At 36.8% G+C, this 14478-nt stretch overlaps 1 protein-coding gene and 1 pseudogene across 6 annotated transcripts in view; one reads left to right on the top strand and one right to left on the bottom strand.

The window, feature by feature from the left end:
• The window catches only part of RABGAP1 (RAB GTPase activating protein 1), a 159525-nt gene that overhangs the window by 113104 nt on the left and 31943 nt on the right, over positions 1-14478 (top strand). For all 6 annotated transcript variants that reach the window (XM_058523986.1, XM_058523985.1, XM_058523983.1 and 3 more), the window contains 2 exons: positions 7220-7333; positions 11919-11993. In XM_058523986.1, the coding sequence (XP_058379969.1) occupies positions 7220-7333; positions 11919-11993 (189 nt within the window). The remainder of the gene's footprint in view (positions 1-7219; positions 7334-11918; positions 11994-14478) is intronic.
• Positions 1689-2906, bottom strand: LOC131393760 (COP9 signalosome complex subunit 2-like; annotated as a pseudogene).

Raw genomic sequence — 14478 nt, forward strand, 5'->3', positions numbered from 1 at the left:
ACTGAGAAAGCAAAACGTTAGATTTTTCCTTTTAAAATGCAGTAAGGTATATCATTAATTTGGGGTTATTTTGGGGGAACAGTGAATAGTCTCATTTGGCAGGAGTATGGGAAGGGGAAATAAAGATTTGGATTTTAGTGTGGGGTAGTAATTCTCAGTATTTGTTTAGTGAATAAACTTAAAAGTGCTGGTATTTTAGAGTACAGTTTTTAATGAAATTATTTCCAGCAATGTATGTAAGTATGCTGTTATATGAATATACCATAATTTGGTTATCTTTTTTCCTGTTGATAGATGTTTGGAGTTTCTAGTTTTTGACTATTACAGAAAAGGGTTATTATGAACAATCTTTACATGTTTTTTTTTTTCTCTTGAATGTATATTTTAATTTCTCCTGTGTAATACTTAGGAGTGGAATTGCTGGGTCTGGGTACCTGTGTATTTAACTGGACAAGAAACTGCCATGTAGTTCACCAAAGTGGTTGTATCGTTTTATATTTCCATTAGCAACAGTTAAGAGTTCCAGTTGTTTCATATCCTCACCAGCATTTGATATTATCTTTTTATTTTAGCCAGTCTAATATGTTTCAGTGTGTATGTTTGTAGTTTCTGGACTGTATATACTGTTTTTATTGCTGCTTGAAATGTAAGGAACAGTATACCACTACAGAGTTTCATTTAAACCTTTACTAGATTGCAGATACAGAAATAGACGTTTGGAGAATTGACTTTTGTAAAATGTAGCAAACATTTTTAACATTCATTATTACATGAAAATAAGCATGTATTTAGAGGGGATATACATTTCAAGTTATTGCAGTTTATTTATGACAGAATTTCTGCAGGTAAAACATGCATGAGATCAATCAACAGTAGCGTGTCAGTGTATAGTCATGTGCCGCATAACAACATTTTGGTCAACAACGGACCACGTATATGACAGTGGTCCCATAAGATTAGTACCATAGGTGTGTGGTGTATAGTAGATGTATAGTAGTACACAAACAGTTTGTGCAAGTACGCTCTAGGATGTTCACACAATGATGAAATCGCCTAAGGACGCATTTCTCAGAACGTATCCTTGTTGTTAGGTGTCGCGTGACTGTATTTAACATCATTAGAAAAATCTTCTCTCTGGTCATGTTGCACATGAAAAATTACTGTGTTGTTGTATATTTAGAACAGGGCTTGGCAAACTGTGGCCTCAGGGCCAAATCCGGTATGCTTCTTGTTTTTGTAAATAAAGTTTTATTAGAATACAGAAATGCTTGTTTATTTACATATCATCTATGGCTACTTTCACCCTACAAAGGGATAACTGAGTAATTGCAACACGGAGTGGCCCGCAAAGCCAAAAAATATTTGCTCTCTGGCTCTTAACAGGAAAAGTTTGCAAGATGTTAATAATGCATTGTCATATGGCGTTTTAGTTTTGTACTGGAAGTTAAAGCTGTTTTTCTTGGGATAAATGAAGCAGCCAAAACATAAAACCAGTTGATCAAAAGAACTCACTTCTTTCATAACTTTAATAATTTTGAGAACATATCAACTTACAGTAGCTTTGCCATACCGTGTTGTTTTAAGGTTTACATCTCAGCACGATTGCCTTAATTACATTTGTAAAAGCTTGTTCTCTGTTAAGCCGTTTTACTAACTACAGTCTGGTTGAGAGGATGTGTTTGTTTGACTTAATCATTTTGGCCATGAATAGTGTTACACAATATTCATTGCACCAGCAAGTTCCGTATTTCAGCTACATCTGTGTGTAACTCCTTAGAAGTAAAAAGACTGTGTATTGTTGTATAAACCTTAATTTTGTAAGCACTTTGGTTTGGATGTTTTGCAAAAGCTCTTTGCTGTGTTCTCTTAGGAAGGAATCATCCATGTTACTGTGATTTGTTTTCAAAATCTTTTCAAACTTAATGATGTCATTATTCTGAGAGGAACTTATTAAATTCATCGTTAGAATTTCTGGATCATTTTTGTATAGCTTGGGCTCTGGCAAGTCAAATGGATTTATTCCCAAGTTCTTCAGCATATTTCCTAAGACCAAATATTTTAAGGAAGTGGTTCACATGGAACTCCTCGATTTATTATCATTCTTGAAGGCTTCAAAAATTAAGCCTGTGAATTTTCAAATTCACTTTCTCTCAAGGGCGTTTTACCCCTTAATTCTCTGATAACTCGCATGATCGATGGATGAGGGCAGATTGATGAGAACTGAGCAGTTATAGATTTTTTTCAATTTTTTGTTATTTTTTCATCCTACGTGCATTTGAATTTCCAAATCATATATCTCTAATAACTGTATATCCTTTTTCAGGTTTTCTTCATCATGAGTCTGATATGACTGATGTAACTGGCATAAAATATTTTGAAGCTTCCATATTCCTGTCAATTCTTGATACAATTTTCTAATCTTCATTCAGTCTTAAACCACAGTCTGTCATTCTTAGCATGTTTCAGAACTTCCATTGTTGTTTCATAGAATTCCTAGAGTAAATTCATCTGATATTTAAAAAATCAGAATTCTCTTTAGAAGTAGAGATATAGTTCAAGTGGTGATATAATTCAAGAATAGAATTAACAGTTTTTTTAGAATGATTCCTTGTAATTGCACTCCAAATATAGGTTAATAACATGTCTATTCATCATTTCTAGAAAGTTTTGTCAATGTGAAATTTACCTTAATCATTGTTTTAGTGCTTTAAGTCCCCCTTCTCCTTTTTTTTCAAGTTCTGAAACCTTGCAGAAAATCCTTAATGCTACTTTGGGTCATCTTCCTTCAATACTTTGAAATTATAATTCTGATTTTCCAAATGCCCATGTGACTGAATTACTCTCTTCAGAGCGTGCCAGGTGCCCTCCTTATTGTTGCTCAAGAAATCATTCTCCTTGGCAGACATTTTGGCTGGCTATCCCACTGTGGTTTTAATTGGCATTGCCTTGGTAACTACCTTTTCATTTCTTTATTTGCATTTGTATATTTTCTTTCATAAAATATCTGCTCAAATTTTTGTTCATTTTATTAGATTGTCTTTTTCTTTGAGTTCTATATAAATTCTGGATACAGTTCTTTTTCAGATATATTTACTGCTTGCCTATTTCTTAATGGCATATTTTATAAGCAAAAAATTTTAATTTTAATGAAGTCCATTTTATCTTTTTTTTCTCTTGATGATGCTAGAGGTGAGATAAGTTTTTATCATGTTGCAGTTTCAAAGTTGAAACTGGGATTGTTTATGACCATTATTGGTTGTTTGAACTATACATGAAATAGAGATTTATTAACAATAAAGATTTCTTAATACCCTACCAAATAATATATGCCTGTGATTCTCTCTGTGTGTTGCTATTTCACATTCTATGTGTTTGTTAAAATTAAAACTAAGTTCAGGAGGGGGACCAGCCTGGTGGCGTAGTGGTTAAGTTCGTGCACTCCACTTCGGTGGCCTGGGGTTTGTGAGTTCGGATCCCGGGTGCGGACATATGCCTCACTCATCAAGCCATGCTGTGGGGGTGTCCCATATACAAAATGGAGGAGGATGGGCACGGATGTTAGCTCAGCGCTACTCTTCCTCAGCAAAAAGAGGGAGATTGGCAGCAGACTTTTGCTCAGAGCCAGTCTTCCTCACCAAAAAAAAAAAAAAAAAAAAACTGAGTTCAGGAGAATTCACATATCCTAGGCTGAAAAAAAATCTTTAACCCACTATAATATAGCATATATTCCTGATATAGACATCCTTTCTTTGTCATTTCTCTTGATAGTTGCATAATGATTTATTTTGCATTTTGAGCTAAAAGACTCAAAATCTTTACTCTCTTCTATTTCTTATGACAGTTATTTTTTCTTGCCTGCATTTTACAGAATTTGGAAGTTATTAATGGATCAATCATTCCATCATTCTTGTTTTTTTTAGATGTTTAGTTGAAATGTCTTTTAAATTATTCAACTAATAAGGTTCTTTCCTGATTTACTTTGGTGCCTCATTCTCATGGGTCTTGAATTAAACATTAGCATTAGATATCCTGGTTTGGGTAAGGCTGTTGACTACATGAGCATTGCCATTACTCAGTCCTAAAGACGCTAGGTTTATTTATTAAGTGCTGACTGTATGCCATGCATCATGGTAGGCTATGTGGAAGTTATACAACTAAATCACAGTTTCTACCCCTATGTGAATAGTATTATAGGGAAGATAAGATGTATAGAAATAGAAATAATATATATTCTAGGTAGCATATATGTTGTGTATTCTGTATATCATTTTGTGTGTGTGTGAATGTGTGCATGTTTGTGAGTATGTGTGTTGAGAGGACAGCCCCAGCTCTCAGCAGTGCTGGAGACTTTGCTTTCATCAAGTGTTTTCTATATACATGTCAGACACTGCTGGAAACTCTTTATATATTTATAATTTATATATACATTTAATGTAACCCTCACTACAACTTTACAAGGTAGATAATATTAGCCAGAGAAGATAAGAAACTGACCTAAAATTGTTTAGCTAGAAAGACTGATCTAGCTTTCAAACGCAGATATGTCTGACTTTAAGCTATGCCCTGAGTTTTAAGGCCTTGAGGTAAATAAGGATTTGCATCATTTTTTCATGTATCTGTATATACCTTAAGTAGTACTGTGAACACCTAATCTAAGGGGCTTGAATCTTCCTGGGTCTCTTTTTCATTTGTATGAGTGTCCTTTTTTTGTTTGTTTTTCCATTTTAAAATCACCTTTATTCACACAATAAATCTTAATTCAAAATTTAAAATATGAGTGAATATGACTAAATAAAATCACCTTTATTCAGGTGTAATTTATATACAGTAAAATTCACCAATTTTAAGTGAATGATTCAGTACATTTTAACTACCACACAGATGTGATGAGTAATATTTTCCATCACTTCAAAAAGTTTTCTCACATCTCTTAAGAATCAGTCGTCTTCTTTTAACCCTGGCCTCTTCTAAGCACTGATCTGCTTTCTATAACTTATGATGTTGCCTTTTCTCGAATTTCATATACATAGAATTATATAAAATAGTCTTTTGTGCCTGGTTTCTTTTACGTAATGTAATGCTTTTGAGATCCATCCATGTTGCATGTATCGATAGTTTTTTCCTTTTTTTTTGCTAAGTCGTAGTTCACTATATGGACGTACCACAATTTATTTATCCATTTACCCATTTGAGCACATTTGTATTGTTTCCAGTTTTGGCTATTATGAATAAAGCTGCTATGAACCTTTGAGTTCAAATCTTTGCATGTATTCGTATTTTCATTTCTCTTGGATAAATACCTAGGACTGGAATCATTGAATTGTACGGTAAGTGTATATTTAACTTTCTAAGAAACTTCCAAACTGTTTCCAAAGTATTTGTACCATTCTGTAGTCCCACCAGCAATGTATGAGATTTCCAGTTGTTTCACACTCTCTGCCAACACTTGGTATCTTGGGTCTTTTTAATTTTAGCATGTAGTGGGTGTGTAGTGGAATCTCATTGTGGTTTTAATTTGTATTTCTCTGATGAGTAATGATGGAATTTTTTCATGTGTTTATTTGCCATCTATATATCTTCTTTTGTGAAATAGCTGTTCAGTCTTTTACCACCATTTCCCCTTTTTAAATCAGTTGTCTCCTTATTTGTTTTAAAAGTTACATATTCTGAATACAACTCCATTATCAGGTAGATTCTATAGGTATTTTGTCCTGCTCATGGCTTATATTTTCATGGCTTATATTTTCATGTTTTTAACAGTGGCTTTTGAATAATAAAAATTTTTTAAGTTTTAATTTTGATGAAATCTAGTTTATCATTTTTTCTTCTGTGATTCATGACTCATAACACCCCTCTAGATAGCTCTGCATCTCTTTCTGTTCAGCTTTTCCTCTCCAGTGCTCTGACCTACAGATTCTAGCTGCCTTGCCCTCTACCAGTTTTCTCTCTTTTCTCATCTCAGGAAGACACTCCCCACCCCTAGCTCTGTTTCAGTTCCTTCTCCACGTGCCGCAGCGTGGAAGCAGCCACCAGGCAATAGCTGCTATAGTCTTAGGTCTCACCTTGGATTTTGTCCTTTTGTCAGGGATCACCACGATTCTGAGCTGCCTTAACTATTGTTAATAATGTATTAAAAACTAGTAGTAATATATGCCAATAAAGCTCTTTGGAAAGCAGTTTGGCAATATCTTTGAAGGTTTAAATAGTTTACTGGTTAAGAAAGAGCATATGCTTTAGAGTTAGTTCAAATCCCAAAACTATAAAATATTTATGGCCCTGGGAACATGATTACCTGAAAGGCTAGAGAAATTACTGGACAAGAGAAGAATATCACTTTCATTTTTCCTCTTGAAACTGGAGTGTCAGGCTCTTGGCTGGTGTGCTGAGTATGAGGTAGTCTCACCAAGGAGAATCAAGGCTATTGTTTTAGCTATGAAGACAGTGCATTGTTAAAATAAAAGGTCATGTTTCTGTGCTCCAGTTCTTTAGCATGTGAGAAGATAAGATTTAACAAGAGGAAGATATTAGAAATAGCTGGATGCTTGGTATGTTTTATGAAGGATTGCTACATTATTGACATTTGTTCAGTTTTAGTTAACTGATTATAAAAGAGGAAACAGTTTTTCTCCATTGGCAAAAGCAAGAGATATTTTCCCATAGCCTGTTTGAATCCCTTGGCATTTAGTGAACTAGTTTCATATTGAGTAGGCTGCTGTGTGCATTTTTATGCCATTTGCCCCTAGGATAAATCCCAATTAAAGGACTTCTCTTTTCCATTTGAGAACCTGGCATATGGGCTTCATGCCAAAGGATCAGTTAAAGCAGCAATTTTTGTACCCATTTTTTCTAACGGGAGCACTTTACCTTCTTCTTTTGAGATTAGGTTATTTTCCTATGGGAAATCCATTTTGAATAGCACATTTTCCCTGTTACAATAAAAAGGTCACCAGGTGCACTTCCTTGCAACAAGGGTGGAGTATACATGAGGTGTATAGAGTGAAACAAGTTGCTTTTCTTCCATCTTTTTTTCCTTAATATTTGGTTTTGCTTTGGTTTGAGTGGTTGGTCCCTGAAGATGCAGTGACTCTGGTCATGTATATGTGTATGTATGTCCCTGCAGCATTTTAAAGCATGTAAATGAGAAGACCTTGTTGTATAAACCCAAAAGATTACGTATATGATTGACTACTAAACCTTCTCTTTCCTTGTGTTTCCACAGGAGTCTCCCCAGGACAGTGCTATCACCCGGGATATTAACCGGACATTCCCGGCCCATGACTATTTTAAGGATACAGGAGGAGATGGACAAGATTCTTTATATAAAATATGCAAGGTATTTCATGTCAGAAAAAAAAGACTCAAGTTTGAATCGTCATTCTGGTTCTTTGAAGTTATGCAAAAGATAACTCCAAAGTGTAATTTGTATTTGGTATTCAAGAATGTAAAAAAGGAGTGAAAAGACTTGGTAAATTCAAAGGTTACAACACAATTTAGACTCATAATGAACAGGAAATAATTAGAAATAAATGGTAGGGTTTCTTTTATGCTTTTAATCAAGACTTGCAGATGACAGTCCCCTGGCTCCACATTTAGACTGTCAAAAATTGGTTTTATGTTAAGAGCCTCTGAGTCCTGTAACACTGCCAACTTCTTTTCAATATTCACATTGTAAGCAATGAACTTGGCACCTAGGACACGTCTAACAGTGGGAAGTGCTAATGCCCATCCCAGTGGACTTGTAGCACTACAGCATACTAAATGGTGGGAAATACTAATGTCTGTCAAAAGGTCTATACCTGAAAGCAGTAAAGGAAATGATAGCCTTTTCAATTTCAGTAATCCATCTTCTAGTAGGTTTTGGTACTTCAGAGCCATAGGGCTAAAAGGAGAATTTGGGAGCAGAGTTCTTCAGCCTTCCTCTGTTCTCAGGACTAGTCTTTAGTCTTTTCCCCCCAAAAACGAATCAAGTACCTATTTAGCCTCTACTATGTGAGAGTAGAGGCAACGCACAAGACATGTTCTTAAGGAACATACATATTATGATTGAGAAGGCAAAGCCAACAACTAGTTTTAGGACAGACTAGCAATAAAGGACAGGTTCTCCAATGATAAACTGGATGCTTAAAACTATAAGGGCTGGGGCCGGCCCGGTGGCGCAGGCAGTTAAGTGAGCATGGTCTGCTGCAGCAGCCCGGGGTTCACAGGTTCGGATCCTGGGTGCGCACCGATGCACCACTTGTTGAGCCATGCTGTGGCGGCGTCCCATATAAAGTAGAGGAAGATGGGCACGGATGTTAGCCCAGGGCCAGTCTTCCTCAGCAAAAAAAAAAAAAAGAGGAGGATTGGCATTGGATGTTAGCTCAGGGCTGGTCTTCCTCACCAAAAAAAAAAAAAAAAAACTATAAAGGCAGTTAGAATTTGGAGAAATGTTTCTTGGGTTTAATTTTAATTTCGCCATAGGACACACACAGATGTGATCCTCTCCTCTGATCATCGTGTTTTAGCTCCTTCTCAATTGTGCTTCCCACTTAAGCAGCCAATCCAGCTATCCCTCACCCTACTGCAGAATTTCCCAGAAAGAAACCCTGTGGTCACTGCTTCTGATACCTTCCTCCTGACCCCCCTGCACTCTAGTTTCTCTCTCTTTGTGCTCTTCCTTACAGCTCTCTCTGCTTTTGACTTCTCACCCCGCTGGTTCTGCTCTCACCTATCTCACAGCTTCACTGATTCCCTCATCATTTTCTCTCTCTCTATGTGTCCCTAAAACAGAGGCTTTTCCCTAGGTGCTAAGTCAGTAGTTCCTATAGCTCTACACTGTCTCCCTGGGTGACCTTTTCCACCCCCAAAACTTCAGCTATCACCACAGCACAGATGTTCCCAAATCAACATTAGCTCAAGGCCCAAATTTCCAGCTGCCACTTGGTCTCCGTGTAAGTCTGTCAAGTATGTCAAACAAAACATGTCTAAAAATAGAATTCATTTAAAAACACATTTTATTATGAAAATTTTCAAACATACATAAAAGTTGAATAGTATAATGAATTTCTATATATCCCTCACCCAGATTTAACATTCATCAACATATTGCCACAATTGCATCATCTATCCCTTTTTAAATTTTTCCTGAAGTACTTTACAGCAAATCTCAGACATCATGATCCTAAATTCTTCACTATACATCTCCAAAAAATAAGATCATTATCCATCTGTAGCATCTATCGTTATCCATCAATACCATCCATTCCACGTCTGAATCTCCATATTCAGATTTCCCTAAATGTCTATACATTTGGTTAGAATCAAGATTCACCAATATCCATATTATGTTTAGTTATTATATCTCTTTTAATTAAAAACAGTCCTCCTTTTTTCCCCCATGCCATTGTCTTGCTGAAGATACAATCATTTCTCTGTTAGTTTTCAGTTCCTTCCTTTGGCTTTGTTGAGTTTGATGTACAGTCGTACTTTCCTGTCTAATCACTGCCCTGGTAAAGGCCTCTACCATGCGTTGCTGGCACCTTTACAAAAGCTGCCTTGTATCAGTCTCCCTGCCTTTGGGTTCTAGCCTGTATATTATTTTCTCCATGATGACCCCAGAATGGGATCATTTCAGTGGCCTCCACTAAAGCCTTTAGTGCTTCCCCATAACCTACAGAATGAAATCAAAGTTCCTTTGTTCTTTTCCTGGTCCTAGATTCCTTAGCTTAGCATAAAAGGCGTTTTGTAATATATCCTGGCTTATTCTCTAAATATTTTATGCTTCAGCCACGTTGAAATTCTCACTGTACGCTGGTTGATGTGCTTTTCAGACTTCTCAACTGAACTGTGAAGTCCTTAAGGGCAGGGATCATTTTCTATGTGTGTTAGCAACATAGTAGGTGCTCATTAAATGTTGATGAACTAACGAAATGCCTTTTCTTCTCCATACTTCATTATAGCCCCCATAAACCTTGTGTTCCAAACATTCCCCAAATGTATCATGTACTTTTCATGTCTGAATACATTCCTTCAAGCTTTTCCAGAAGCCTGAAAAATATGCCCCCCTCCATTCTCTGCCTGTACAAATTCAGTACATTTCCATCCTGGTGCATAATTGAGTAAGACATGTGCTGAGCACTTTACATGAGAGGACTGAGAATACAGCAACTCTATGATACCAATACTATGATTATTCTCATCTTACAGACAAGGAATATAAATAACAGGCCTAAGATCCAGACCTAGACATTAGCGGTTGCAGGATTTCAGGCCAACTCTGACTAATTCTGAAGCCTCTGTTCTTTCTTGACCAATCAACTGTTGATTGATACCTTCACAGACATTTTCCTACTGCTTTCCACAGAGCTGTGTCGGTGTATATTACTACTAATTTTTAATAGAGTCTTAACAACATTGGTATTAACACTTGTTAACTTTTACTCATTTTTGATAAGTGCAAAGTGGTGCCTCACTGTGTTAACAGTCATGCACTGCCTAACAATGTTTTGGTCAATGATGGCCTACACATACGACGGTGGTCCCATAGGATTAGTACCACATAGCCTATGTGTGTAGTAGGCTATACCATGTAGGTTTCTGTAAGTACACTCTACGATATTTGCACAAGGACGAAATCACCTAACGACTCATTTCTCAAAACACATCCCCATCATTAAATGACTCATGACTATAAACAGATCATTTCTGAAGCCTTCTGCACACCTTATCTTTGAAAAAGTATGTGTGTTTCTCATTCTGTAGTCCTCTCATCAGATAAGCTTTGATGAAATGGGGAACATAATGAGATTATACTGAATCCTACCCAAATTTATGAAAGCATGATTATAATATGTATGTACATATTTAAAAGCTATAGTTTCACCAAAAGCTAATGATAAAACCCATGTATATATTAACTTGTCATCAAATAAGCATTGGCATAACATTTTGCTAAGTGATCTGAGTTCTAAACATACTCAATTCTAAATTGCTCTCTTAGAACACAGAGGAACCTTGGCACAGAAAACAAGTGGAGAATAAAGGGAGTTTCATCAGAAAAAAATTTGTTAAATTTAAAAATCTTGAATCTTTGGGAATTCCCCGTTCTACCATAGCTTACATGAGAACTATAAATATTAAGCATAAAAACAAGACTCTGAAAAACAACTAAAGAACCAAAGAGTAAACCACAAGGAATGTTATGTGTCAATATTCTGTTAAAGTAATGCTCAGAAGAGATGGGTAGTAATCATCTGCCGCCAAGAAAAATATAAAATAAGAATTCCAGAGGAACCCACAAATGGTTTCAGAGAAATCCCTCTTATCTGAAAAGTTATTACTGGCATTGTGGAAAGAATTATATTTGGTATCTTTGCCAAAAGATTTTTTCCCAGAAAGAAAAATGAATAACATTAACAGTGTTTAGTGAGTGCCTGCTATGTGTGAGGTGCTGGCTAGGTTAAATAGGACATCACCTCAGCCCTTAAGAAGGTGACAATCCAGCAGAAAAGACAGACATTTAGAATGCAGAGTGGTAAATGCTGTAATAACCATATATGTGTAGTCAGTATCATCGAAGTGCAGATGAGAGAGGGAATTCTGGGGGAATGGAATATGTTTGTAGCCTGAAGGAAAACGCATTTTTCAGACAAAAAAGAGGGAAAAGCATGAGCAAGGAAAAGGAGATAAGACAACCTTTTTTTAGTGCTAAAGTGGTTTTTGCTTAACCTTCCCCACTCCTTGGCTACAGAAGGTGGTGTGTTGACAGTTCTGTTTATCGTGAAGAAAAAATTGGGATTGGAGAGAAATGTTTGCATCACTCATTGACCATCAAAATGCCACAGTGGAGTGTGGGTAGCATCTTTCAGGTTCCTGTGTTCAAGGAACTATGGCCCATGAGTGACTACATTCATTTACACCTCCTGTGTTTTTTTTTCCAGGCTTATTCTGTGTATGATGAAGAGATTGGCTATTGCCAGGGCCAGTCGTTTCTCGCTGCTGTTTTGCTTCTCCACGTGAGTAATTAGGTGTCTGTTATGACTTAGACTTGGTCTGCCTCAGCTTATACTGGCCTTAGACTTGAGCAATTTTATATTGGCTTTTTCCAGGCTCTAGGGCATGAGTTTTAACTCCTGTATCTAGAAACCTTGTCCTTAATTTAATGTCATCGTGAAAGCAAAGTGGTGAGAATAAATGACAGTGTTGAAAACTAGTACAAGGGTAGACTTCATTTTTATTACTAGAGTGATTGTATACACTGGTCTTGGTTGGACCTTGGGGACATTTTATCTTCTCTAAAGTAGCCACTGTCATTAGTATTTGTTTTGGGATTTATGTATTGGGGTGGGAGGGAGGCAGAGAAGTCGGCTTTCTTTAGTGCCATTTTATTCATCACTCATTCACCCAAGACGTTTACCCTCTGCCTTATTGATATTCTTTCAAATCCACAGCAAAATTGAAAAAGTCTTAAGGTGAACATCCATATACTCTTCACCTAATTTACCAATTAATATTTTTTCCACACAGCTGTCTCTGTCGCTCTCTGCATCTCTCTCTCTCTCTCTCCCTCTTTTTTACACACATATTTTATTTTTTTCTCAAAAAAATTTTTTGAAATTATTTTTGGAAAGTAAGTAGCAAACATCAAGATACTTCACTCCTAAATGCTTGAGCATGTATCTCCTAAGGATATAACCATGATACCACAACACATCCAAGAAATTCCGCTCTGATTCAGTAATATCTTACACACAGTCCATATTCAATTTTCCTCGATTGTTTACTCAGTGAAGTCTCTTATAGCTTTTCTTTCTAACCAAGATCACTGAAGATTCAAGTATTGCATTTGGTTGTCACTTGTCTTTATTCTTTTTACTAAACTACCCTCTTGTGTTTTTTGTGTGTTTCATGCCGTTGACAGTTTTGAAAAATTTAAGCAAATCATCTTGTAAAACATCCCACATTCTTGCTTTGTCTGGTCATTTCCTCATGATTCAAGGGAAAATGCTTGGCAAAAATACCACACAGGTGATGTTTAGCAGAGAGTTTTGAGCACCTGTTATGGTCTGTGCTGTGCTGGAGATCAGGAGTGAATAAGGTAGGCATGGTCCCAGTCCTTGTGGAGACCAAGTTAGTGAAGCTGACTAGCTTTAAGCAAAAATCACACAAGTATGGGGCCAGCCCGGTGGCGCAAGCAGTTAAGTGTGTGCTCTGCTGCACCGGCCCGGGGTTCGCCGGTTCGGATCTCGGGCGCGCACCGACGCACCGCTTGTCAAGCCATGCTGTGGCGGTGTCCCATATAAAGTGGAGGAAGATGGGCATGGATGTTAGCCCAGGGCCAGTCTTCCTCAGCAGAAAAAGAGGAGGATTGGCAGATGTTAGCACAGGGCTGGTCTCCTCACAAAAAAAAATCACACAGGTATATCATTATTAATTTCAGTGGCACTGTGAAGGTATAGTAAAAAGTTTGATGCAAGATTATAACAAGGGAGCCTTATTTTAGATTATAGGCTTCTCTGGGGAGGTAACTGTTAAGGTGAACCCTGAAAAATGAGAAGGAGTATCCATTCTCTTTTGTACTTTTCAGGTTCATTTAACTTTTTTTTTAACATTGTTATAAAAATATTGAAACTATTTTAAAAGCGAAAGAGTGGAGAGTAGAGCATTCCAGAAAAGGGAATACAGTATCCAGAAGCACTGAAATGAGGAAAACTTACCATATGGAAGGAAGTGAAAGAAGGGCAGTGTGACTGGAGCATCATGAGTGACGGAGAGTGAGGGAGGGAGCGAGAGACGTTCACAAGACCAGCTTAGAGAGGGCCGTGGGGCAGGTCAAGAAGTCTGCATTTTGTTTCTCTGAGCAAGGGGAAGGCTTTGAAGAGTTTTAAGCAATTTTGTATAGATTGTAATACAAGTAAAACAGAAAGCACTTTGTGTCTTCTTACTGTGAACCTAGCTCGTTGGTATTGGTAGACATGTAAAAATATGATAAAGCTATGACATTAATAAAGAGGACAAGTTTTTTCCCCAGCTTTATTGAGATATAATTGACAAATAAAAACTATGTGTGTATATATATAAGGTGCATAATGTGATGATTTGATAATACATATACGTTGTGAAATGATTTACCAAAATCAAGCTAATTAACACATCCATCAAGAGGTCAAGTTTTTAAATTTTGTTTTGTTTGGTTGTTTTAATCAGTCTTTATATATCTAAGTCTCACAAGCCTATGTGGTTTGTCTTTGTTCTCAACTCCAGTCCAAGGACATATATCCCCATTTAAGTATCACAGCCCCTTTAAAATGGGTTTCCCGATCAAATCCACAACGTCTTGGTTTGAACTCTATGCTCCTTGCCATGGTGTTGAGATAAACGTTTGGTTCAGAGTGAGGCCAGATGTGCTACCTGACATCAGAAGTGCTCTTCTGGATCAGACCAAGTTTCTCTTACCATATGGAAGAATAAAGTTGCCTTCTGTGACAGAGACCTCAGAGG

Source organism: Diceros bicornis, chromosome 28, assembly GCF_020826845.1.
Source record: "Diceros bicornis minor isolate mBicDic1 chromosome 28, mDicBic1.mat.cur, whole genome shotgun sequence".
Classification (NCBI taxonomy): domain Eukaryota; kingdom Metazoa; phylum Chordata; class Mammalia; order Perissodactyla; family Rhinocerotidae; genus Diceros; species Diceros bicornis.